Here is a 26,957-nt window from a genome sequence, read left to right as displayed (position 1 = left end):
CTCCGAGCTGCTGCTCAGGATTTGGGCCTTAATGTATACGAAGCATCCTTTGGGGAACGGGTCTCACTGATTATGCCGTGACTGCATTACTCCATAGCATCAATTCAACTGATACACAATTGTCAGTGAAACACATGTAAACATCTTTTCCATTCACATCTCAGCATCACAGTTGTTCCTGTCAGTTGCTGTTATGGAGTGGAGAGGAACTGATCACTAATACTGTCTATTACTATTTGCAGGATGGATATTTTTGTCTATTTTGTGTCTGATTCTGATCTCAAATCAGGAGTAATTCCACTGAAGTTACACAGCTGTAAATCTGCTGTAAATGCAAGCAGTATCCGGCTCATTATATTAACAACTGAGGAAAGGCGCCCAGAAGCTAGGCATTAGGAACTTATTTTAATATAAAGATAAATGACACTTTGATCAATATTGTTGCATTGTTTTCTTGTGCTTCCCTGTCTGTATCCACCTGTTGTCACTTGTCTTATGATAATCTCTTTGGGGCTGTCTTTGACTAATAGGTCTTGCTGTCTCTTGTATGAAGTCCATGACCCGCTTATGCATGCAAAAAGTCTGTGTGGAGACTTCAGGATCTATCAAACTATATGGGTCAGAAACCAAGACCCTCTGACAGGCAGACTTGGAGCAGCTAGAGCCATTCCATATGCACTGTCAGTACCAAATCCTGACAGTGTATAAATGTCACCATATTGCAGAGATCTGGCCTTTCTTCAGTTGCTCATTATATTCAAAAAGTGGCACCATGTACTTTTTGGCCATGTTGCCAGCATGGATAAAGCCACTCCAGCACACTGTGCTCTCAAACTCTTCATTAACGTGTGAAGAGGTGCACACCCTGACCCTACCTGGTGTCGCTCACGGGCCACCCCAGAGATTTGTGGATTCACAGGATTGAGCCAGATCTGGGAACTTCACTACACTGTGCCTGGTGCAATGCCATCAACCACGGTCACTCTTGCTGGTGTAACGGTCCTTAGTAGACTATGTGTTTGATGATGTTTAGTTTGGGGCAGGAACCATCTTTTTTCTTCTGGGTTTGTACAGCATCTAGCACAATGGGGTCCTGATCCATGATGGGCTCCTAGGTGCTACTGTAAAAATGTAATAAACTTAATTGTATAATGTCTTGACATTTTTATTTAAATTTTCTGAAGAACTGCAGTCATTCTCCATTCATTTAAAGTCATCATTCGTTTGATGTAAACAGGATATTCATTGTACAAACTCATTTAAGAGAATCATGAATTATCCAGTTCTTAGGAATCAAAGGGAGCATGTATTCTTCATTCCTGATTTTTTCCTGGAATGGCTTGAAAGGTCTGTAGTTTGCTTCTCTCCATAAAACTCTCACTTTCTGTTTTCTTTTCACAATGCCTTTATAGAATTTCCACTGCAGATCCTTCAGATTAAGGAAGTTCACATATTGTGTTTCTGAAAGCAGACAGAAGTTGCATAAAATGTAAGCATTATACGTAATAGCATCTTTCATCAAAATGAGCAAGTAGTATCTGTGTATTGACTTTGCAATGTATTGACTTGAACAAATGCTGTGGGTGCTCAGGACCTCTGAAATTTAAGCCACTTATTTAGGTGCCTATATATGCATTTAGGTATCTAATTTTAGGCACCTAATTGATAAATTTGGGCCATAATTGAAGAAAAAAAAAGACTTACTCCTACTCCTATTGAAATCAGTGGAAAACTATTCATTTCAATGGCAGCAGGAAAAGCTCCTGCTCAAATGGAGTAATCAGATAATCACTCTGGTTGGCACCCTGGTTGCTAATCTCAGTATAGAGGCCAAAGAATGAATAGACACGGACACTTTACTACTGTATCCTCCTACCCCCATTGGTGGTCTCTCCACACCATAGTTACGACATGTTGATAGAACAGTGAGGAAAAGTTAGCACTGCCTATGTTGCATCTGTTCTGCCCATAAAAAGTCAGAGCCTGTTTGCTTTTTTCCATTCCAGTTTTAAACCACCTTAGCCAACTAGCTTGGGATTTTTTTTGGTGAATGCCCTGTAGGGGGTTTCTTTGGATGGTTTACAGAGGTGAGGCCTCAAAGCCATTTAACCAGTTACTTAGATATTCCTCTAGTGTAGAGGAATTCTCGGTGGCATAGGGCAGTATGTTCAAGGCCATTGAAGCTGATACAACTTAAAGCATCCCTGAGGCTGCTTGCTCTAAGGGCAGAGCAGGTCTGAGGATCAGGAAGCCATGAAGATGGTCTCAAACTGCTTTTGTGACCTGCTTCCTAAGCTATGTGTGAAGCCAAATGGACTGTTCAATACTGTCAACCTGGCACTTTTCTTGAACACTAAAGAAAATTTAGATCTGAAATAGTGATGTGTACTAGGATTAGGCTAGCTTCATATCTTCATTAATACAGTTAGTTTACTGGAAACCATACAATCAGAACAATTGTGGATGTGGCATGGACTCTCCTTTCTCGTATTCAAGTGGGAGAAGTGATGTTATGGTGTAGTGGATGCTCCAGTTTTGGAAGCTCACAGTGTATGCAGGTCATCCAACTGTAGCAGTGCCAGAAAAATACCTGTTACACTTCAGAGGAAGGAGGTGGAGAAAACCCAAGATGTCATTATACCATCTCAATTCAAGCACTACTAATTTCACAATCCACCACTTTATTTAAATGAGACCAAAAGCCATTTCCTGCTCCCACTGAAATCAATGCCAACACTTCCATTTAATTCAATGGGAGAAACATCAGGTTTAAAAGAATTAATCTCTGTGCTGAATGAGACCCAAACATATGGATACTGGATCCATGTTAAAATCTCTCCCTCTGCCTCACAGGATTATATTTATTTCTAAATATTTTTATTACATGTCTTCATAGAATACTAAATGTTAGAGATAAATAAGCCTAGCTCACTCACTGCAGATTTGTTTCCTTTGAATGGTATATTTTCTAGTGCTCTGACCAGTCTAAGGCAAGGCTCCCACCCACCATCTGGAATTCAGAGTGACTTCACAGTGTAATACTGAAGCTCACTCTCAGGAATCGTCTCCTGATATTCAGCCTAGATTTCCCCTTTGTTCATTTCATTCTATTGCTCCTAGTTAACCCCTCTTGTATTATCCTCAATCATTCGTAAGTACAGATTGCCAACCTTCAGCGGTCTGGAATTCAGAACTGGGAGGATCCTGAGGTGAGGGCTTGGGTGTTTTCTTTTTCCAGAGTCTCTGTGTAAAGTATAGTATCCTGCATAATATCTCTGCTTTGCAACATTTGGAATAGATTGAAGAAATTGACGAAGGAAGACAATTTTTGATTAAAAGCACATAAGGAAGCATATGTGCTGGCAGTGGACCATCACAATCAGTGTTTTTGTTTTCTTCTACAGCAGAATTTGTTGTCTTCGATTTAGACAGACACTTAACATGCATGGATACACAACTGTTTTGGCTTCTCAGTGTTGTCCTTCGTGAATCAGCATCCTTCTTTGCTATATCATCTTCTGACCAATTGTGTAACAAAGTAGTGGGCTCAGGAGGTAACATGCTTTGCTTGTTATATACTGCAGTCTTCCAGTTATTGGATTTTATTACTGAACGCAGTGTATGGAAGAGAGAGACACGTGTTCCCTTCAAAAACAATTGATGCTTCTGTTGTTCATTTTCAACATTTGCAAGAGATGACAACAATTCTGATACCTGCCACAAAATATAGACTATTTCTATACTGGACTCTGATGGCCCAATCCTGCAATAAAAATTGTGTCAATGACAAACATTTCCTTTTTAATTATATAAGTACCAGTCAAAGATGAGGATAATATTGTGCTAGGCACCAGGGCTGGCTCCAGACCCCAGCGCGCCAAGCGCGCGCTTGGGGCGGCCTTTTCAGGGGCGGCTCTAGAAATCAGGCTGCCCCAAGCAGCGCGGTGCGCTGCGCCGCCCTTCCCCGGTCCTGCGGCGGGTCCCCTCTTCCCGCGGCTCCGGTTAAGCTCCCGCAGGCATGACTGCGGCAGCTCAACCGGAGCCCGGGACGAGCGGACCTGCCGCAGGCATGACTGCGGCGGGTGCCGTGGTCCCGCGGCTCCGGTTGACCTGCCGCAGTCATGCCTGCGGGAGGTCCAGCCGAGCCGCGGGACGAGCTCCCCCTCCGCAGTCATGCCTGCGGCAGGTCCACTCGTCCCGGGACTCCGGTGGACCTCCCGCAGGCATGACTGCGGCAGGTCCACCGGCCCAGCCTCCCGCCCTCCCCGGCGGCAGGGGACGCCCCCTACATTTTGCCGCCCTAGGCACCAGCTTGTTTTGCTGGTGCCTAGAGCCGCCCCTGGGCCTTTTGCTGGCAGGCGGCTCCGGCTGACCTTCCGCAGTCATGCCTGTGGGAGGTCCACCGGAGCTGCGGGACAGGTGGACCTGCCGCAGGCATGACTGCGGAGGGTCCGCTGGTACTGCGGCCCGGGTGGACCTCCCGCAGGCATGACTGCGGATGCTCCACCGGAGCCGCGGAACCAGCGGAACCTCCGCAGGCACGTCTGCCAGAGGTCCCGCGAGTCGCGGGACCGGCGACTGCCAGAGCGCGCCCCGCCGCCCTGCTTGGGGCGGTGGGATTGCTAGAGCCGCCCCTAATAGGCACTGTCCACATATTTAGTACAAAAAGACAGCCCCTGCCCCAAATATCTTACAATCTAAACATATGATAAAAAGCAACTGGAGGCAATGTGTGAAGACAACAGTGGAATGATCATATATGGTATAATAAGCCGTACTTGTGGTACTCATGACATTGATAATATTCCTATTGGGTTGCCTTTGTGCTATTCTGTAAAGGTGCATATACAGCTTTTCAATGCAATACCTGCATTTTCTAGTGTTCAGAATGGAGAATAAATCTCACTAATTGTTGAATGCAACATCTCTAATTTTTCCTTTTGATGACCTCATTAAAGAAACTGCCTCCAGTTGATTTTCAAATCTAATTTGCCTGGAGCAATATATAGGACTACATATATTAATAAGATCACCTGGGAACTAGGCTCTTAGTAGGACACTGCCTTGAAGAGGCATTAAATCTTAAGAATGTACTATTCCCCAGCACTCACATAAAGTAAGTTCCAGTGCAGATTTTCTTCTGGCTTCAAATATTTTTGTATTATATACCATTTTACATTGGACAAAACAGAGAAACTTTGAGACCTTTAGATATATACTTTTAGATGTAACTTGATTACACAACATCCTTAATGAGAATCCATCTCTCTGTAAATACTGCAGGCAGAATGACCCTGAGGGTGCTAATGAAAACATGACTTCTTGGTTTATTCAGATGACTTATTGGTTCAGTACAACTTAATTTGGGATTGTAGGGAGAGCTGCTTTCCACTCAGGTTTCAATGATTGATGGCCATAAAGGGGGAGAATTCCCATTGACTTTCAAAGGGAGTTGAGTCCCCAACTTTCCAAATGTGCTTTTGAAGACGTCCATCTAGAGTGATTAAATAATCTATTTCAGAGGTCGGCAACCTTTCAGAAGTGGTGTGCCAAGTCTTCATTTATTCACTCATTTAAGGTTTCGCGTGCCAGTAATAGAGACCTTCTAAAAACATTAAAATGTCTCTTTCTATAAGTCTATAATATATAACTAAACTATTGTTGTATGTAAAGTAAATAAGGTTTTTAAAATGTTTAAGAAGCTTCATTTAAAATTAAATTAAAATGCAGAGCCCCCCAGACCTGTGGCCAGGACCCTGGCAGTGTTCGTGCCACTGAAAATCAGCTCATGTGCCACTTTTGGCACCTGTGCCATAGGTTGCCTATCCCTGATCTATTTGCATGACTCCTTATTTGAATTACTGTAGCACAGATTGAAAAACCAACATTTCAGCACCTGTGATAACAGCCAAACAAAATGTAATGAATAAAGGCCAAATGCACTGATAGATGGTTTACTTTTTAAATGACAATCATTCTGACAATTTATAGTACACACTTAGCCAGTTAATTACTTTTCTCAATATAGGGGAAAACAGTAGCAGTTTAAATACTACACTAGGCTAATAGATATTAAGCTTTTAATAGCAGCCACCATGTTCTGAGCCCAAATCTTTTCTGCTCCAGAACCTAATTTAAGTGTGAACGTACATTGGTGAATCATAAGAAGAGTGTAATCACTCATACATTGCACTCCATCAAAGAATGAACTATCTTCATATTCTGAAAATGCTATTATACATGAGAGGCTTTTTGAATACACAGCAATTTGATACTGTAGAAGTGTCTACTAAAAAAAAAGGCAAATAATAAAGCTACAAATCATTTTTACCCTAAAGTACTCACTTTGCAACTCTGAAAGAATAACCGTTTCTTCTCTTCACTGCCATTTGGTGACACATTACCCCTCATTTGACTCATTCTATCTACTCTGTGCTGAAAAAAAATTAAAACAACTTAGTTTTAGTATTAGCATTTACAGGGCCACCCAGAGGATTCAGGGGGCCTGGGGCAAAGCAATTTCAGGGGCCCCTTCCATAAAAAAAGTTGCAATACTATAGTAACATGTATTTGGAAATGTAAAAAATAACTAGTGAAATACATTCAAAAAATAATTTGTAATAATTTGAAAATACACTAAATACATTAAATGCTTTAATGGTATGTATACATTTGCAATTACATAATGGGCTGTTGCTGGGTGATGGTGATGGTTGGTGCCAATGGGCTGTCGCTGCCTGGGGGTGGTGCTGCTGTTGCCCAGGGCTGGGTGGGGAGCTAGGCTCTGGGTTGGGGGGTGCCCGGCTCACAGGGGCTGGGCTCAGGGCTGTGGGGGATGGGGTCTGGGGGATGCCTGGCTCAGAGGGGCTGGGGTCAGGGGGTGCCCGGCTCCGGCCCCAGCCCCTTACCATGCCGCTTACCCCCTCTCCCGGACAGCGCTGCAGTGGTATGGTGTCTCCAGCGGGGCCTGAGTTCCCACCGCTCAGCTGCAGCTTGCATCCCCGTCCCCTTACCAGCTGAGAGACCGGGGGATGAGGGAGATGGAGGCGGGGGGGAGCCTCCGACATACGCGTGGGGGCCCCTGCGGGTCCCGGGGAAAATTGCCCCACTTGCTCCCCCCCGGGCGGCCCTGACTCTGGGAGCCTTTCTCGCCGCCGCCCGGGCTCGGCTCCAGGGGACCCTGCCTCCCTCTCTCCCTCCCCGGCTCCTCACACAGTCTGGGAGCCCCTCTCGCCACTGCCGCAGCCCAGGCTCGGTGAGAGGGGCTCCTGGAATGTGTGAGGAGCCGGGGAGGGAGAGAGGTGGGGCCCGGGATGCAGGGAGGGAGGAGGGGTCCTGCTGCCGCTCTGAGTCTCCCCAGGGCGGCGTGGCATTTCCCCGAGTGGGCTGTGCAGGGCGCCATCGGGCTGGGCAGGGGGCGTGGATCCTGGCTCGCATGCTGACAGAGCGAGTGCCTGCGCCAGAGCCGGCTCCCGGCAATGCCGCCCCAAGCAAAAAAATAAAAATAAAAAAAGGGGGGGCAGAGTGCCGCCCCTTAGAAAGTGCCGCCCCAAGCACATGCTTGGAGGGCTGGTGCCTAGAGCCAGCCCTGGCCATTAGACCAGACCTAGTGAGGATCTACCTCTCTGCCAAATCTGGGTACATAGATAGTATTCTGAAGCGCTACTAGGCAATCCTAGCACTGCCTAGGACAAATTTAAGTCAGACACTAAATACGGAGATTTCTTATTTAAAAGTTTTTAAAAGAAATCAAACAGCCACTACATTAAATGTTCAAATAGTATAAAAACAAATTGTGTGTGAATTCTCACAATGATTGTCAATCTGCCTTTCGGGAAAAAATAAGAACATATTCCCTACTGGAAATCCCTTTTATCATGCAACTGAAAATACGGAGTTGCTAATAGGAGCCTCTGTACATTCAAACTCAACAGATGGTTCCACTGCAGAAGCCTTTGCTTATCTTTCCTCTGCGGTTCTAAAACAGTTTATGATGTGGGCCTAATCTTACAAAAATTGTTCTGTGGACCATTTCCCCACCTATTCGAGATCAGGTAACACCTTTGTGGCAGGTACAGCAAATGCTTACAAAGAAAAGTAGTACTAGGAACACATTTATAGTAATTTCAGTACTAGGAATGTGGGATCAGCCAGTTCACTGAAGACCAACATCAGGTCCTTCATGTGCCACCACTGATGCATGAACCTCAATTTGGGACCTGCTGGTTTAGAGGCATGTACAAGGAGTTAACTCTTCAAATAAATGCCTATTCTTTCTTATGGTGGAGGCTTTTTCAGTAGCTGTGCCTATCAGTGGTAGTAGTTCTTTCCTGCTCAAGTCTCTTTGCCTTCATTCATTTTTTGGTGGAGCTGAAGCCTACCGGTTATACTGACAAAACACAATGACATGAAAATGAGAGCAAAAAAAAATAAAATAGACTGTATAAACAAGTCAAGGATTATAAACGGATTGGTTCACAACCTCCAAAATGTATCCCCCTCTCTGGTGGTCTGTGGCAGTGGGAGCCATACAAAATTCTTCTTCAAAGTCTGTCTAATTCATTACCCCTATGGTGCAGAGGGGAACCTCCTGACAATCATTCCATCACACTGTTTTTAAGCTGTGCTACATGGAAGAATTAATTCATTTCTTTAAGGAGCCATTTGATGATTTCCATTGGTCGGCGGGAGGAAATAGTGACAGGTTTGTCTCCAGCTTTCATCACAGAAACAGATGAGACTCGGGTTTCTGTACGGAACACAAGGTCTTTCCACATATCGTAATTTTTGTGCCGCTGACATTGCGAACTAACTGCCAGAGCCCAATGCGCGTCTGCTCGCTAAAGGCCCCCGACGTGGATCATAACTGTACGAAGAACAACCCAAGAGGGAAGTATGTTCAAAGTATGTTCTTACTCCCTGGCCCCTCATCTCACTTCCATGTGGCACAGGTAAGAGTCACATGCAGATGGCTCTATCCCTGCACGGATCCTCTGCAGCAGGCTCGGAGCAGTTTGTAACTAACTTTCCTCAAACAATAGACTAGTTTGCATACATGCTGCAGGGGAGCTGGAAGTAGGGGCACTGCAGTGTCCAGCATGAAGTAATATTAGGAAGCAAATGCATGGTTTCCATCATATATGGGGTTCACACTTTTGTTCAATGGCTTTCAGCATCCCCCACTATAAAAATTGTTCCAGCACCCCTGAATTGCTGTTACCATAGGCGCTAGCTCTGTGGGTGCTCCAGGGCTGAAAAAATGAAAAGAATTAGTGGGTGCTTAGCACCCACCGGCAGCCAGCTCCCTCCCTTCCTCCCTGTGCCTCCCATCTGCCAGCAGCCCTGCTGACCAATTCCTCCCAGCACCTCCCACCCACCACAATCAGCTGTTCCATGGCATGCAGGAGGCGCTGGGAAGGGGGAGGAGTGGGGATGGGGCACGCTCAGAGGAGGGGCAGAAGTGAGTGGGAAGAGGCAAGAAAGGGGTGGTGTGAGGATGGGAAGAGGCAGGGCAGGGGTTTGGGGAAGGGGTGAGGGCAGGACCTGGGGAGGAGCGTAGGTGGGAAGAGGCGGGGCAGGGGTGGGAGCTTGTGGGAAGTGGGCGGGTGGGGGTGGGGCCGTGGGCAGAGCGGGGGGTGGGGTCTGTTACCATACAGATTTACTGAAAAAGATGATTTGGCTTCTGTGTTTACTTTGTTACCTTAGCCTGCCATCGTATTCACACGACTTATTTCCCTCTCCTCAACATCTTCCCCTAGACTTCACTCTGGTGTGGAATACACCTCCCCAACACCCACGGAAAGTAACCAGAAATTGGGGAGCATAGCCCATGGCAATCTGGGGGCTCTGGTAAGTCTGCTTTCTCTGCTTTACAGAAATGTTCATGTAGCTGATGCAAAAATCTGAAATTTCTTACAAAAAGTGCAGGAACAGTTGGGAGGCGCTAACCAAATTAATATGCACAGAAATGTTATCATGGTTTCTTCATGTGATATTTCCTTTCTAATGCCAGTGAAAATAGTTTTCTTTTTGAATGAAAACACATTTTCCTGACATGATGGAAAAATCCAGCACAGTCTGTGCTAGGGAAAGAGAACCAGAAGATGAAACATGACCACAGGAAATGAAGAGGTTTAAACAAAGGAGAAGGGTTTCCCTGCCTACGCCAAGGGGAAAGCAAAAGTTAAAAGAGAATGAACCAGTAAAAATCGTTAACACGGATTCTGATTTAAAAAAAATTATTTGAATTATTACAACCAAGGGACATGCCTGATAAAAATACAAAGCAGGACTTTGGTTTTGTTCAACATCTTTATTAATGATCCGGATGATGGGATGGATTGCACCCTCAGCAAGTTCGCAGATGACACTAAGCTGAGGGGAGAGGCAGATATGCTGGAGGGTAGGGATATGGTCCAGAGTAACCTTGACAAATTGGAGGATTGGGCCAAAAGAAATCTGATGAGGTTCAATAAGGACAAGTGCAGAATCCTGCACTTAGGACAGAAGAATCCCATGCACCACTACAGGCTGAGAACTGACTGACTAAGCAGCAGTTCCGAAGAAAAGGACCTGGGGATTATAGTGGACAAGAAGCTGGATATGAGTCAGCAGTGTGCTCTTGTTGCCAAGAAGTCTAATGGCATATTGGGCTGCATTAGTAGGAGCATTGCCAGCAGATTGAGGGAAGTGATTATTCCCCTCTATTCGGCACTGGTGAGGCCACATATGGAGTACTGCATCCAGTTTGGGCCCCTCACTACAGAAAGGATGTGGACAAATCTGAAGTAAAAATCTTAAGCGAATCCACATGTTCCATAGAATCTCTATGGATAGAAATTTCATGCTCTAATAAAAATATAACATTAGGGATCTATTATCGACCACCTGACCAGGACAGTAATAGTGATGATGAAGTGCTAAGGGAAATTAGAGAGGCTATCAAAATTAAGTACCCAATAATAGTGGGGGATTTCAATTATCCCCATATTGACTGGGAACATTTCACTTCAGGACGAAATGCAGAGATAAAATTTCTCGATACTTTAAATGACTGCTTCATGGAGCAGCTGGTACGGGAACCCACAAGGCGAGAGGCAACTCTCGATTTAATCCTGAGTGGAGCGCAGGAGCTGATCCAAGAGGTAACTATAGCAGGACCGCTTGGAACTAGTGACCATAATACAATAGCATTCAACATCCCTGTGGTGGGAAGAACACCTCAAAAACCCAACACTGTGGCATTTAATTTCAAAAGGGGGAACTATGCAAAAATGAGGGGGTTAGTTAAACAAAAGTTAAAAGGTACAGAGACTAAAGTGAAATCCCTGCAAGTTGCGTGGGCCCTTTTTAAAGACACCCTAATAGAGGCCCAACTTCAATGTATACCCCAAATTAAGAAACACAGTAAAAACTAAAAAAGAGCCACCGTGGCTTAGCCACCACGTAAAAGAAGCAGTGAGAGATAAAAAGACTTCCTTTAAAAAGTGGAAGTCAAATCCTAGTGAGGCAAATAGAAAGGAGCACAAACACTGCCAACTTAAGTGCAAGAGTGTAATAAGAAAAGCCAAAGAGAAGTTTGAAGAACGGCTAGCCAAAAACTCCAAAGGTAATAACAAAATGTTTAAGTACATCAGAAGCAGGAAGCCTGCTAAACAACCAGTGGGGCCCCTTGACGATTGAAATACAAAAGGAGCGCTTAAAGACGATAAAGTCATTGCAGAGAAACTAAATGGATTCTTTGCTTCAGTCTTCACGGCTGAGGATGTTAGGGAGATTCCCAAACCTGAGCTGGCTTTTGTAGGTGACAAATCTGAGGAACTGTCACAGATTGAAGTGTCACTAGAGGAGGTTTTGGAATTAATTGATAAACTCAACATTAACAAGTCACCGGGACCAGATGGCATTCACCCAAGAGTTCTGAAAGAACTCAAATGTGAAGTTGCGGAACTATTACCTACGGTTTGTAACCTGTCCTTTAAATCGGCTTCGGTACCCAATGACTGGAAGTTACCTAATGTAACGCCAATATTTAAAAAGGGCTCTAGAGGTGATCCCGGCAATTACAGACCGGTAAGTCTAACGTCGGTACCGGGCAAATTAGTCGAAACAATAGTTAAGAATAAAATTGTCAGACACATAGAAAAACAAACTGTTGAGCAATAGTCAACGTGGTTTCTGTAAAGGGAAATCGTGTCTTACTAATCTATTAGAGTTCTTTGAAGGGGTCAAACAAACATGTGGACAAGGGGGATCCGGTGGACATAGTGCACTTAGATTTCCAGAAAGCCTTTGACAAGGTCCCTCACCAAAGGCTCTTACGTAAATTAAGCTGTCATGGGATAAAAGGGAAGGTCCTTCATGGATTGAGAACTGGTTAAAAGACAGGGAACAAAGGGTAGGAATTAATGGTAAATTCTCAGAATGGAGAGGGGTAACTAGTGGTGTTCCCCAAGGGTCAGTCCTAGGACCAATCCTATTCAACTTATTCATAAATGATCTGGAGAAAGGGGTAAACAGTGAGGTGGCAAAGTTTGCAGATGATACTAAACTACTCAAGATAGTTAAGACCAAAGCAGATTGTGAAGAACTTCAAAAAGATCCCACAAAACTAAGTGATTGGGCAACAAAATGACAAATGAAATTTAATGTGGATAAATGTAAAGTAATGCATATTGGAAAAAATAACCCCAACTATACATACAACATGATGGGGGCTAATTTAGCTACAACGAGTCAGGAAAAAGATCTTGGAGTCATAGTGGCTAGTTCTCTGAAAATGTCCACGCAGTGTGCAGAGGCAGTCAAAAAAGCAAACAGGATGTTAGGAATCATTAAAAAGGGGATAGAGAATAAGACTGAGAATATACAAGAACTAGGGGTCACCAAATGAAATTAATAGGCAGCAGGTTTAAAACAAATAAAAGGAACTTCTTCTTCACACAGCGCACAGTCAACTTGTGGAACTCCTTACCTGAGGAGGTTGTGAAGGCTAGGACTATAACAATGTTTAAAAGGGAACTGGATAAATTCATGGTTGCTAAGTCCATAAATGGCTATTAGCCAGGATGGGTAAGAATGGTGTCCCTAGCCTCTGTTTGTCAGAGGATGGAGATGGATGGCAGGAGAGAGATCACTTGATCATTGCCTGTTAGGTTTACTCCCTCTGGGGCACCTGGCATTGGCCACCAGTAGGCAGATACTGGGCTAGATAGACCTTTGGTCTGACCCGGTACAGCCGTTCTTATGTTCTTCTTATGTAGAGGCCCACAGAGGGCAACAAAAATGATCAGGGTGCTGGAGCACATGACTTACGAGGAGAGGCTAAGGGAATGGGGCTTGTTTAGTCTGCAGAAAAGAAGAGTGAGGGGGGATTTGATAGCAGCCTTCAGCTACCTGGAGGGGGTTCCAAAGAGGATGGAGCTCAGCTGTTAACATTAGTGTCAATTATACAGCTGAACAGAGATAGTGGATATTTTATAACTCTGCTTATATAGGGCCTGATCCTTCTTCTATAGGATCAGTGGCCAAATAGCAACGGATTTCCATAGCAGCAGCTTTAGGCTCTTTCTGTCCTGTACTAGAAATGGATTTTCAGGGACATGGATTTATTTTTCTGTGTTTCTACTATTATTTATTTTTGTACATCTTCACAATCTCCTACCGATCAGGTGCTGTTATGCAGTAGGTAATTGGCAGACCATGCAACAAAGTACACATATCTGGAATCCTTATTCACCTCACCAGCACTTTGGTCATCAGGTAGTGATATTCTCCCTCGCACCTCCACCCAAGTACTCTGACAGTTACATATGTAGTGTATTTCTAGGATCATCATTTTTCTGTTCATTCATCTGTCCTCATGAGAACTATGTCTTGTATTCCAAGGCTTAGGAAGCTTCCTCGATCCATTTATAAAAAAATATGAACATACTAAAAGACTTATGAGATTCTGATGTGAAGAAATGATATTTTCATTTAAGTAACTGAAATTAATACAATGGAAATTATATTTTTCCTTTTTGTGTTTCAACCAATTCCCATTTTGTTTCAGCTCCGGATGCTGCAACTACTGTGTTTAAAACAGAAGGATGCAGTGGAATCCCTCCTCTCTGATGATTATTCCCACAGTGACTTGTAACACTCCATAATGCTTGACCTTGTATTATGCAATTGACTCCCTATTATGAAATTCCAACTGCACAAATTACATTTTGTGTGATAATATTCTGTTCATTTACTCAGTGTTTAAAATGCAAAATCATAGAATCAGAGGACTGGAAGGGACCTCAAGAGATCATCTAGTCCAGTCCCCTCATGGCAGGACTAAATATTATCTAGGCCATCCATGAGAGGTGTGTTTATCTAACCTACTCTTAAAAATCTCCAATGACGGAGATTTCACAACCTCCCTCTGCAATTTATTCCAGTGCTTTACCACCCTGACAGTTAGGAAGATTGTCCTAATATCCAATCTTAACCACCCCTCCTCTAATTTAGGTCCATTGCTTCTTGTCCTATCCTCAGAGGTTAAGGAGAACAATTTTTCTCCCTCCTACCTCCTTGCAGTAACCTTTTATGTACTTGAAAACTGTTATGAATGAAGGATATCGATGCAAAAAAGTTACGAGACAATTAAGAATTTTAAAAGAAAGGATTGGTCCTTTAACATTGCTGACATTATATGTTTGCTGTATATGTTTGTGCTTCAACTCTTCTCTGATCGAATCTCATCTCTGAACCCTAACATGCAGTATAACCACAGTATAACAGCAGAACAAATGTGAACCAGAACAACTTCCAAAGAAAAATACTATAATGTTAGAATGAAGAGAGATTTTGGGTGGTCCCAAGAGGTTCTCAAGCCCTGAGTGTCCCTGAAGGAAAATGCCCAGGTGACAATCAAGAAAGTCTTCCAAAACATTTCCTGCTTCTTTTGCAAAAAATCTCTCCTAAGATACCTGAGGTGGGACTTTCATTCAGAGATTCCAACCTAGACTCATCAGCAAGTTGGGCATCTGGAGACATGTTTGGTTGCAATGATAGGAAATGGGATTCTCTGACCAGGAAAAAAGGCCCTGGGGGGAAGGATAGTTTAGTGGTTTGAACATTGGCCTGTTAAACCCAGCATTGTGACTCAATCCTTGAGGGGGCCATATAGGGACCTGGGGCAAAAATCTGTCTGGGGATTAGTCCGCCTTTGAGTAGGGGGTTGGACTAGATGACCTCCTGAGGTCCCTTCCAACCCTGATATTCTATAACCTAGAGCTTATGAGGATGAAAATGAAGAGATAGCAATTATTTCCTAACAGAGAAGCAATTCAGCCTCAGTGCTGGCAAGAGAATCCAAGTGGAATTAGAAAATTTTCAATTATAGGACAAACTCAAAGAAGTTTGGAAACCAAAATTTTTAGAAGTACTATCTGAAATCTATTGATATTTTATACATCATGTGAAATGAAATGCAGTGGAATTTTAAAAGATATTGCTACTATTTATTTGTAACAGGATATTTATGGAAGTCAATTATTTATTTATTGCTCTTATTTATGTATTTTACAAAGATATTTATTATTTATAAATAAAGTATTATTTTATACAAAATGACAACCTATACTGGTAGTGGTTTGTATTAAATACCTATTTAACCAAAAAATAAATAAATGAATGAAGAAAGAGAACAGAAAAAAATCTGTAATTGTTCAGCCTTAAAGCCCCAGTTCCATAGAGTACATATGCATGTGACTAACAAAGTATATGACCCAGACCACTGATGTTAGTGCTTCCAGTTGGGAACATATATAAATATATTGATGACTAAGTGTCCCAGTTTGCAGACTTCCATATTAAAAATAATTACTGAATGATAATTAGACTTTCCATTCTAACAGACCACACACCACACCTGAACGCGGCCTCCTTTTCTTCTTCTCTCTTTCATCAGGTTACATTTCCCCCCAAAAAACTTCTTGTTGTGGATGTGTAATGTAGGAGATGGTCGTGTTGCAAGAGGCTAGATTGGTGCCCTCCTCCCTAGTAATCCAGATTGAATGCACTCCTTAACACACCAATTAAATTAGTTTGTATTTAGCCTGCCCATACCCCATCAATCTGGTATGTGTGCACTCACATACAAACCTGATTTGATTTTGGTGGGGGAAGAGGGTATGTATCCAGCACCTACCCACAATACATTTACAAGCACTGCCCCTCAATATTAAGCCTGTGCTCACATGCATTTTTATCAGGTTTGTGATCCCTCCGACCCCATCTCATTACTTGTATGTGCGCCCAGACTAACTTCATTCTTGGATGTACACCACAAACAAAATTTCATGTGAATGATGAGACTAGGAATAGGCCATTTGAATTAGGATTATCAACTTCCCCCTGTCCTACCTCTAAAATTCAGAGCCCCTGTTTGGTGGAATACATCAGTCAGTTACTAACCAGGAACAATACTGAATTCGCCTTGCGGCCATCAGCGGGCCGGCCCCCCGCCGGCCTTGCACCTTTTAACATTATCTTGAGCACTAGATATATACCCTGCACTTGGGGACAGGATCACTACACCTTATTCTGGCCCTGTATCTGCCTAGTCCTGAGAACTCCAAAGTTATTGCTTTTGTTAGGTGGAGCACTTGGTTTCCATTGCTATTAGTCATTAAACTACCCTAATTATCCAAGGATCCAGGATTGTTCATTCTAATCCAATGTGTTCAAATACATTTGAAAAATTTGGTAAAAGGTTGTAAATAAGGATTAAAAACAAATCAAGACTTGAGCTTTTTTTTCTTAAGCTTGAAAACATGCTATACATTGTACATCTTAAGTTCATCTACTGCTGCTTATCTACCACATATCATCACTGCTTATGACATTAGAAACAACTTGCTATGGAAGTTATGAGGTCAGAGAAAGGGGAAGATTATGGTATGCAAATATCCTTAGCAAGAAAATGAGGCAAGATATACAGAACACATGGGGCCAAATGGGGCCATCTCTCAACAAAGCTAAAAAAAAAAAAACCAAAAAAAACCCCCTTGCTCCGGGTGGAATATTTTACCCTTTAGCCTGCTGGGTTGGCATGGAATAGCTGCACTGGTGCTCTCGTGGTAGACAAATGGGGTTCCTATACACCTCATACATTGGTTGTCACCTACTGCAGCACAGACCTGTCTAGTGGCTACACCCGCAGCCCTCCATTCTGTTGCAGAGAAAGGCACGACAGCGTCCAAGGGGCATAGAGACTTCCCAGCACACACCCTGCTCTCAGCACAGTACAGCTATTCTGCTTATATTCTGCTTTTGTTTATAAACAGAGGGTAGGGCAGCATGTGTGACTTAATATAGTAGTTAATTAATTTCTAAAATGTTTGGGAGGTTTTCTACTCTATGAGGTGCCAGCTTTCATTCTTTTACACAGCAAAACTGAGCAAAATTGAAGAACATGTCATCTGATCTTATGAGGTCTTGCCCAAGAAAAGCAAGACCACTTCATCTATTTACATTGTAGAGACAGTCTCCCTTTGTACAGCTTATAGCAGATCTAGAGTATCTTATATCCTGAGATGCAGGACTGAAGGAGATAGGCCTGGGAAAGACTTCTGTAACCGCAACACATTTTCAGTGTGTATATTTTCCTCACATAATGTGCCTGAACTGTTTTAAGCATTTTGCTCAATTTTACATAAGGTGGTTACATCTTTACAAAAGGAAATATGATCTTAAGTATAATGTACCGGTACATGTATAATGTAGCATGTGCAATATAAAGTGATGCTTCATGGCCAATGCAATGTTATAACAAATATATACATACGGGACTCAGTTATGGCTCTAAGAGTGGGAGGGGAGCTGCACTGCCTGAGTGGTGAATGTACAGAACGTCACACCATGAAAATGTTCCATTTCTTCTGGGAGGATTAGACCCTCAATAGCTGAACACATCTTTATGAAACTTTTGGTCAGAGGCAGCAGTGGCCCTGGCCTTGCGGCCAAGCAAGTCAGTATGTAGAGCTTTCCTCTGGGTGTCTTCTTACGGAAAGGACCAGAATATCCACAGCTATATGCTGAAACGGAACCTCAATTATGGGGAGTGGCTGGAGTGGGGCCTTGACCTAGTCATATTTCACCTGGGAGCCATACAAACTCTTCTTCAAAGTCTAACTTCTTCATTACCCCTATAGTGCAGAGGAGAACCTCCTGACAATCATTCCATCACATTGTTTTTAAGCTGTGCTACGTAGAAGAATCTTTTAATGTACTTAAGAGCTATCCATCATCTATGACTTTAGGTCTTCCTGTGGGAAAGCCAACCACACGTAGATAAAAAGGGAGGAAAACACAACTAATACATCCCCACTTAAGCTCACCCTTATCTCACTAGCAGGCACGAGGAAATAGTTTGCCATGCTTTCATCACAGAAATAGATGATGCGATGGTTTCTGCACAGAACACAAAATCTTTCCACACAGAGCAAGCGAGTGGCTGCATCACTTCTAGGGCATAGTCAGACATGCCTTCCGGTCCCTATCAGTGTGGTTCCATTACAGCCACCCTGCCAGGGCTGCCCCAGGCTTGAACAATGGGTGCCGGGGGTGGAAAGCTTCAAGTAATAAGAGCAACAAAAAGAATGGTCTCATTCATATACTGCGTTTACTTTCAGTACCCCGCAACATTTTCCCCTGGGATTTCACCCTGGTGTGGAATACAGATGCCCAACACCCCTGGAAAGTCATGGGAGAATGGGGAGCATAACCCCGGACAATGTGGGGGCTCTGGTAAGTCTATTTTCTCTGCTTTGCAGAGTGTCTTTAAAAATCCGAAACTAAAATCTCAAATTTCTTATAAAAGTGCAGGAAGACTTGGGAGACTAACCAAATTAGTATGCACAAAAATGTTTTCATGGTTTTTTCATGTGCTTTTTCTTTTTTAATTTCAGTGTTTTCTTCTTGAATTAAAACACATTTCCCTGCCATGATGGAAACTTCAGCACAAAAGTCTGTGCTAGGGCTTGAGAACCAGAAAATGAAATGTGACCACAGGAAGTGAAGAGAATTAAATAAACTAGAAGAATTTTCCTGCCCAAGCTGAGGAGAATGCAAATATTAAAAGAGAAGGAACCAGCAAAAATGGTGAACACTGAATTTGATTTTTTTTTTAATTATCTGAATTCTTTCATCCCAGGGACACAATTGGTAAAAAATACATAATGGGACTTCTCTGCATAACCTCCTTCTGACGACATTATAAATCATAGTCATCCATGTGGGTACCTCTCTAGCATGTTACTATACTAATTGCTCATCCTGTTTTATAAATTAGTCTCAATTTTTCACTATTATCACTACTGGAGCAATCAACAGGACATGATATTCACACCTTCCAACTGCAACTATTCATCAGCTATAGTATGTATATAAAGACCTGGAAATAAACAATGAGTTAAGGCTTCATTTTCTCAGAACATTCTAGCTCCTGTGGTTTCACAGAAGGAAAATACTGATGGTTTGTGCTGTCTACATTTTAAATGTGCCTTCTAAATTGGAAGAAATGGTTAAAGTTGAGATTTGTCAATGTTTTTGGCAGGACTAACCCTTTCCTCCCATATTTACTTCCTCCATGTCTAGCAACCTTTAAATATTCCTAAACTATTTCTGTCTCTTAAATGAAGGAGTTTATGAATAGAAAGTGCACCGACTGACAAACTGGAGGTCTTTTCCGTACCATTTTGGAATTGTGGATGATCTTCTTACATTAATTTTTATAATTTATGATAAAAAGGCTGTATGTGTGTGGATCCAACATGAGTTAACAGGGTTGTGTACTGTCATAGGTGGTCACTTTCACAAAAAAGGAGGAAACGTAGCAAAATCTAGAAAACAGCAAGAAAAACTCTGAAACCTCCAAGAAGGAAAATGTTGTAAACAGAAAATGATCACAGAAAATTCTCCAACCAAATACTTAAATTCAGAGACATGAAGGAAAGAGACAACAATCTACATAGGACCCTCAACAAACTCCAGGCTCAAGGTTCCACACAAAGAAAAGGACTGTATAGACATCATCATGACCTCCAGGTGTTTGCTGCATGTTTGCCTCATACTGCTCTTCTCCACTGAAATCTCATCTCAGCTCTGTACCATGCTTCACTTCCAGCAGAACAAAGTGAACAAAGAGAGCTTAGAGCTTCTGAAGAAAATGAGCAGAAATTTCCCCTCACAATGCATACATGAAAGGGCAGCTTTCAAACCCACCCAGGAATTTTCCCAACTCCCACTGTTCCAGAAGGAGAATGCCAAGGTGGCAATCCAAGAGATTCTCCAAGAGATCTTCAACATCTTTAGCAAAAACCTCACCCAAAAGTACCTGGGATGCGACTTCTATAGTCAGGTTCCAAAATGGACTTTAGCAGCAAATTCAGTGGCTGGAGGCATGTTTGAGAGCACAGATGGAGAAGGACTTAACCAACCCAGAAAGTGAGGACCTCCAGCACACCAGTCGGAGAGTGAAACAATACTTTCAGGGGATAGATGCTTTCCTCAAAGAAAAGCAATACAGCCTGTGTGCCTGGGAGATCATTTGCATGGAAATACCCAGATGTTTTGTACTGATTGACAAACTCACTAGAAGCCTTAGTAACTAAGGTACAGTACCAAGCTTTTCCCTGGAGTTAATGACCTAACATTAGTATAATTTTTACAGCTGGATATTTTATATCAGAGGGGTAGCCGTGTTAGTCTGGATCTGTAAAAAGCAACAAAGTATACATATGTGGAATCCTCAGGCACCTCACCAGCATTTTGGTCATCAGATAATGATACTTTCCTCCCTCCCACACCACAAAGTACTCTAACTTCAACATATGTAGTGTGTTTCTACGATTATCATCATTGCTATTAATTAATCTGTCCCCATGAGAACTATTTCTAGTATTCCAAGGTTTGAGAAGCTTCCTAGAGACTTTTAAAAATATTTACATACTAAATGACTTGCGAGCTTATATGTGGAAAAGATATTTTCATTTAATTTATTGAGATCAATTCAATGAAAATTATATTTTTTCCCTTTGTGTTTCAACTATTTCCTATTTCATTTCAGCTCTGGATGCTGCAACTACTGAGGTTAAAACAGGAGGATGCAGTGGAATCCCTCCTCTCTGCTGATTCTTCCCACAGTCATTTCTAACACTCCATAACGCTTGACGTATTATGCAATACATTCACTCTATTATGGAATTCCAACTGCACAAAGTACATTTTATGTGATAATTTTCTGTTCATTTACTCAGTGTTTAAAATGAAAAATGAAGTGTGGCAAATTGCTGGCACTATTATGATGGGTCTCGCACTTTCTCTTCTTTGGGGGGGTTCAGGGCGCCATTTCTTGCCCCTGAATTGGAATATTAATTGCCCCACTAGTGTCCTTGAGGAAGGGAGTGGAGAGAGAGGGACCTGGGCCCACCCTCTACTCCAGGTCCCAGCCCAGGGGCCCTGAGGATAATGGTGAACCACTTGAACTGGCATTTCCTTCCCCTGGGCTACTTCCCTCTCCTGCCCTTCAGCTTGTGGGAGGCTTCCTGCCCTCCCTCTGCACAAGCCAGGTGCCCCTTACCTAAGGTCTTGGACTTCTTAGCCCACCACAGCACTCCTCCAAACTTTCCTCTGCTTCTCTTCAAACTGTTCTCTGCTCCAACTCCTTCAAACTGTTCTCTGCTCCAACTCCTTCAAACTGTCTGATTGAAGCAAGGGGGTTTTATCATGTGACTGACTGCAGGTGTTCTAATTGGCTTCAGCTGCTCTAATTGGCTTCAGCTGCTCTAGTTAATCTATAGCAAACTTTCTTCCCCTTACAGGGAATAAGGCTCCCTTCTAACACTCTCTTGCTGCCCTCTGGCCATGCTGTATCACAGAAGGATATTGATGCAAAATAGTTACAAGACAATTAAGAATTTTAAAAGAAAGGGTTGGACCTTAATCATTGTTGACATTATGTGTTTGCTAAATATTTCTATGGTTCAACTCTTCTCTGATCAAATCTCACCTCTGAACTGTAACATGCAGTATAACCACAGTTAAACAGCATAACACATGTGAAGTGGAACAGCTTCCAAATAAAGAGGTGTGGATAATTTTCCTATAATGTCAGAACAAAGAGAGATTTAAGGTGGTACCAAGAGGTTCTTAAGTTCTGAGTGTCCCTGACAATCCAAGAAATCTTCCAACATATTTCCTGCTGCTTTTGCAAAAATCTCTCCCAAGCTACCTGAGACAGGAGTTCCATTCAGAGAGTCCAACATAGACTCATCAGCCAGCTGGGCATCTGGAGACATGTTTCGTTGCAATGATGGAAGGTGGGACTCTCTAACCAGGAAGGATGAAAGGACTTTCAGCTCACCAGGATGAAAGTGAAGAGATATCAATTATTTCCTACAGAGAAGCAGTTCAGCCTCAGTGCTGGCAAGAGAATCCAAGTGGAATTAGAAAGTTTTCAACTATAGGACAAACTCACAAAGAAGTTTAGATATTAAAATACCAACCTTTTAAAAATACTAACTAAAATAAATTAATATTTTATACATGATATAAAATGAGATGCAGTGGAATTTTAAAAGCTGTTGCTACTATTTGTTCTATTTGTGCATTGTGGAAATATATTCAGATCATTTTACTGTATTTGTAACACTATATTTATGTCAGTCTACTATTTATTTATTCTTATTTATGACATCATAGGTACTTATTGCTTATAAATAAAATATTATATCATGCAAAATGAGAGCTTCCAACAGTAGTGATTTGTATTAAACACCTATATAAACAAAAACAAACCCCAAACCAAACCAACTCCAACTCTGTAATTGTTCATCCTTAAAACTCCAATTCCAGAAAGTACTTAAGCACATGAGACCCATCCCACTGAAGTTCGTACTTCAAGCTGGGAACACACTTAAATACACTGATTAATCTCAAGTTCACTGGTCTTCCATATGAAAAAAATATTAACTGTGTAATAATTAGTCTTTCCACTGTAACAGACCACACGGATCTCTACCCCTTTTTCCTCTTCTACCCTTTACTAGATTATTTTTTCCCAACACTGGTAGTTGTGGCTGGTTGGTGTAGAAAATGGTTATGTAAGGAGAGGCTAGTTTGGTGTTCTCTCCCTATCAGTCAAGTTTGCATGCCCTGCCAAAAACACACCAATTAAACTCATTTGTAACCAGCCTATCTATGTCCCCACAAAATCAGGTCAACCTGCATTCACACCTAAAATTAATTACGATTCCATGTATCCAGCAATTGTCCCCCTTTAAGTGTGTGTGCACACTCATTCCCAGCAGATTTGCATGTCCTCTCCTTCCCCACAGCTGACTCCATTGTATGTGCCCAGCCTAGACTAAATTCATTCTTGTGTGCCAAACAGTATAGCTTCTGATAGCTGGGTCAAGTGCACCCTCCCCCAGGGCCACCCAGAGGATATAGGGGGCCTGGGGTCTTCGGCAGCGGGGGGCCCCCGCTTTGGCGGTAATTCGGCGGCAGGGGGTCCTTTCGCTCCGGGACCCGCCGCCAAAGTGCCCCGAAGACCGCAAATTACCGCTGAAGACCCGGCACTTTGGCGGCGGGTCCCGCTTCGGCGGTAATTCGCCGGCAGGGGGTCCTTCCGCCCCGGCCGAAGACCCGGAGCGGAAGAAGCTCCGGGGGCCTGGGCCCCGCGAGAGTTTTCTGGGGCCCATGGAGCAAGTGAAGGACCCTGCTCCGGGGCCCCCGAAAAACTCTCGTGGGGGCCCTTGCGGGGCCTGGGGCAAATTGCCCCACTTGCTCCCCCTCACCCTCCCCCGGGCGGCCCTGAGCATTTACAGAGCTAAAGACTGGTAGAAGAGTGGGATGAAATGAGAAAAATGTGAAGATGGCTTGACGGTTTGGTGATGGAATAGCCGTATACACGTTAGAAGTGTTCCATTCCTCTGCCACTGAAGGACATCTCTAGTGCTTTGTCCAACATAGTTTTAAATGTTCTCAAAACACAGGGCATCTACCACTTTCTTTGGGAGATTATTCCAGTTCAGTGGATCTCAGTGTCAAGAAGTTTATCCTAAAATTCCAAATATTCCTTTTCTTCATTTCATCCAATGTTTCTGGTTTTTCTTTTCCCACCCTAAGCAGTTCCCCTCCCTCCTTAAAATTTGCACTCTTCCTATACTTGTAGACAGTCATTTTGTTTTCTATAGTTGCCATTTTGTCAAAGTGTATCTGTTTAAACTAGGGTTGTCAATTAATTGCAGTTAACTCAAGCGATTAACTCAAAACAAATTAACTCAATTAAAAAATTAATCAAAATTAATCAGTTTTAATCGCTCTGTTCAACAATAATAGAATATCAATTTAAACTTACTATAAATATTTTTGGATTTTTTTTACATTTTCTACATAGTATTTTTCAATCCACCTCATACAAGTCTGTAGTGCAATATCTTTATCATGAAAGTGGAACTTACAAATGTAGAATTTTTTTTTACATATCTGCTATCAAAAACAAAACAATGTAAACCTTTAGTTCCAATTCCACTCAGTCCTACTTCTTGTTCTGTCAATCGCAAATACAAACAAGTTTATTTACATTTACAGGAGATAATGCTGCCCACTTCTAATTTACGTTGCCTAAAATATAAGAATGTAAAGTGAGCACAATACACTTTGTATTCTATGTTGTAACTGAAATCAATATATTTGAAAATGTAGAAAAACATCCAAAATATTTATAATACATTTAAATTGGTATTCTAGTATTGTTTAAGAGTGTGATTAAAACTGTGATTAATTTTTTTACTCTCGCATTTATTTTTTTTAATTTTTAAATATTTGACAGCCTGAGTTTAAACAATCATCATATGTCAGTTCCTGCTGCTCTCTAATCATTTTTCCTACTCTTCTGTGAATTTGTCTATGCCTTTCTGGTACTAAAATATCCAGAAATGAACACAATGGTCGAGGGAAGTGGTTCTCAACCAGGGGTCCGACATCCTGTGGGGGGCTGTGAGCAGGTTTTAGGAGGTGCGCCAAGGAGGACCAGTGTTAGATTGTCTGGGGTCCAGGGCAGGAAGTCTAAGCCCTGCCTTGCCTGAACTCAGCTTCACGTGGGGGTCTGGGCAATTGCCCTCCTTGCTACCCCTTAATGTCAGCCCTGGCTTTTATATGCAGAAAAACAGTTGTTGTGGCACAGGTGGGCCATGGAGTTTTTATAACATGTTGGGGGGTGGGGGGAGCTCAGAAAGAAAAAGGTTGAGGCGGGCCACGAATAGGGACTGATCCTGTGAAATGATTCACCTTTAATTTTACAGTCTGAACACATCCCATGTGATCAACGGGTAATAAGCTGACGGTCTCAACCTAGTTCCTGCAGTACAGATATCCACACTATAAACATCACCATCACAATTTTAGCAGAAAATTTCTTAAATCGGCCCAGAGAATGAAACTAACTTCTCCTTACTAGAGATGACCCCTCCCCTGTGCGTGGTTGCAGCTTCATAGGATGTTTCTAGCTTGTGTGGCATCCTTAATGGCATATTAAATATATTTTTCGTTGGGAAAAAGGACAGTGTTCATGAGAGGACATAACACACACAAGAAACTGAATCGGTGCCTTCTGAGCCATTTCAATTGCTCAGGTACAGCTGCAGAATAGCGCACTTACAGTTTATAGCTCATCCAGACAGGTGCTGGTCTCTGGACTGGGAATATAACGAGAGGTTTGAACGAGCTTATATGTAGTCTGAATTATTTCCAGTAAGGATGATGGAAGCTTTGCCCAGTTTACGCTAAAACTAAAGTTGACCATAACAATTCCAGGCATTCACTACCACCTCCTGTCCACAACCAGTGAGCTAGCACTGCTTGGGCTCTAGGGGGCTGCAGTGTTTGCATCACACCCAGCCTCATCAAAATGTGCAAGAGACCATCAGTTTTGCGGAGGCATCAGAATCCCTGCATTGCCCCTTCCTGGGTAACTGCACATCAGAGCCTACCACGCTGAATCCCAAACTCTGTCTGCCTCAGCAATGCAAAGGACTGGATCAAGGAAAAGGACAGGCCAAAGGGAGGCAACATTTCTAACATTACAGGGAAATTACGTTGCTAGGCGCTTCTCTTGCAACCAAGTTGCTGTTTCAAGACATCTCAGTTAAGACAGCAGAAGAGGGAGAGCACTGTTCATAGGGAAAAAGTCTGTGAGCAGCAGGAGAAGAGAAGTCAGGGTATCTACAGAGGGAGTCTTCAGGCCAGAGGCAGAGCTGTCTCCCAAGCAGTGGTTCTCAACCAGAGGTACACATACCCCTGGGGGTACACAGAAACCTTCCAGGGGCCAGGGGTGCATCAACTCATTTAGAGATTTGCCTAGTTTTAAAATGGGCTACATAAAAAGCACTAGCGAAGTCAGTGCAAACTAAAATTTCATGCAATGACTTGTTTATACTGCTCTATATACTACACACTGAAATGTAAGTACAGTACAATATTTATAGTCCGATTGATTGATTTTATAATGACATGATAAAAATGAGAAAGTCAGCAATCGTTCAGAAACAGCGGGACTGTGCCACTTTGGTACCGTTATGTCTGATTTGGTAAGTGAGCTGACACACGGGGGGTAGGTAGGCTGCAGGACACTCAGACTCCTGAAAGGGGTACAGGAGCCTGGCAAGGTTGAGAGCCGCTGCTGTGGGGAAAGGAGAGCGGGCTAGAGAGTCGGCTCCGCGGAGAGAGGGGCAGGCAGGGGGTTTCCAGCGGGAGAAAAGAGCGTTAAAACCATGGCTAACAAACCTCATCAGCAGCAACCCCTCAAGAGCAAGAACTAGCTCCCAGCGGAGCACCTGGGAACGGGCCCAGGCCCCAGCTGCAGCGCGGGCGCCTCCAGTGGCCCGAGGCCCCTGCTCTCCGCGGGGCCACAGTGACTT

At 43.0% G+C, this 26,957-nt stretch overlaps 1 protein-coding gene and 1 pseudogene across 4 annotated transcripts; one reads left to right on the top strand and one right to left on the bottom strand.

Moving 5' to 3' along the window:
- Positions 1-517: 517 nt before the first annotated feature.
- LOC123373092 lies at positions 518-26,957 on the bottom strand. 4 transcript variants are annotated; one of them, XM_045021865.1, is made up of 4 exons: positions 26,824-26,957; positions 6,346-6,435; positions 3,171-3,763; positions 518-1,461 (listed from the first exon to the last, which is right to left on the bottom strand). In XM_045021865.1, the coding sequence occupies exons 2-4, from the start codon at positions 6,399-6,401 to the stop codon at positions 1,256-1,258; spliced, it is 855 nt and encodes a 284-aa protein (XP_044877800.1). In that variant the 5' UTR covers positions 6,402-6,435; positions 26,824-26,957; the 3' UTR covers positions 518-1,255. The 4 variants fall into 4 exon arrangements, with proteins under 4 accessions (XP_044877800.1, XP_044877802.1, XP_044877801.1 ...); XM_045021867.1 differs by having other exon boundaries at positions 3,171-3,714; XM_045021866.1 differs by lacking the exon at positions 26,824-26,957 and adding an exon at positions 21,617-21,678.
- Positions 20,072-20,648, top strand: LOC123372241 (annotated as a pseudogene).

Source organism: Mauremys mutica, chromosome 6 (genome assembly GCF_020497125.1).
Source record: "Mauremys mutica isolate MM-2020 ecotype Southern chromosome 6, ASM2049712v1, whole genome shotgun sequence".
In the NCBI taxonomy this organism is placed as follows: domain Eukaryota; kingdom Metazoa; phylum Chordata; order Testudines; family Geoemydidae; genus Mauremys; species Mauremys mutica.
The sequence above is the reverse complement of the archived record's forward strand: the minus strand, read 5'-3'. Positions and strand labels throughout refer to the sequence as shown.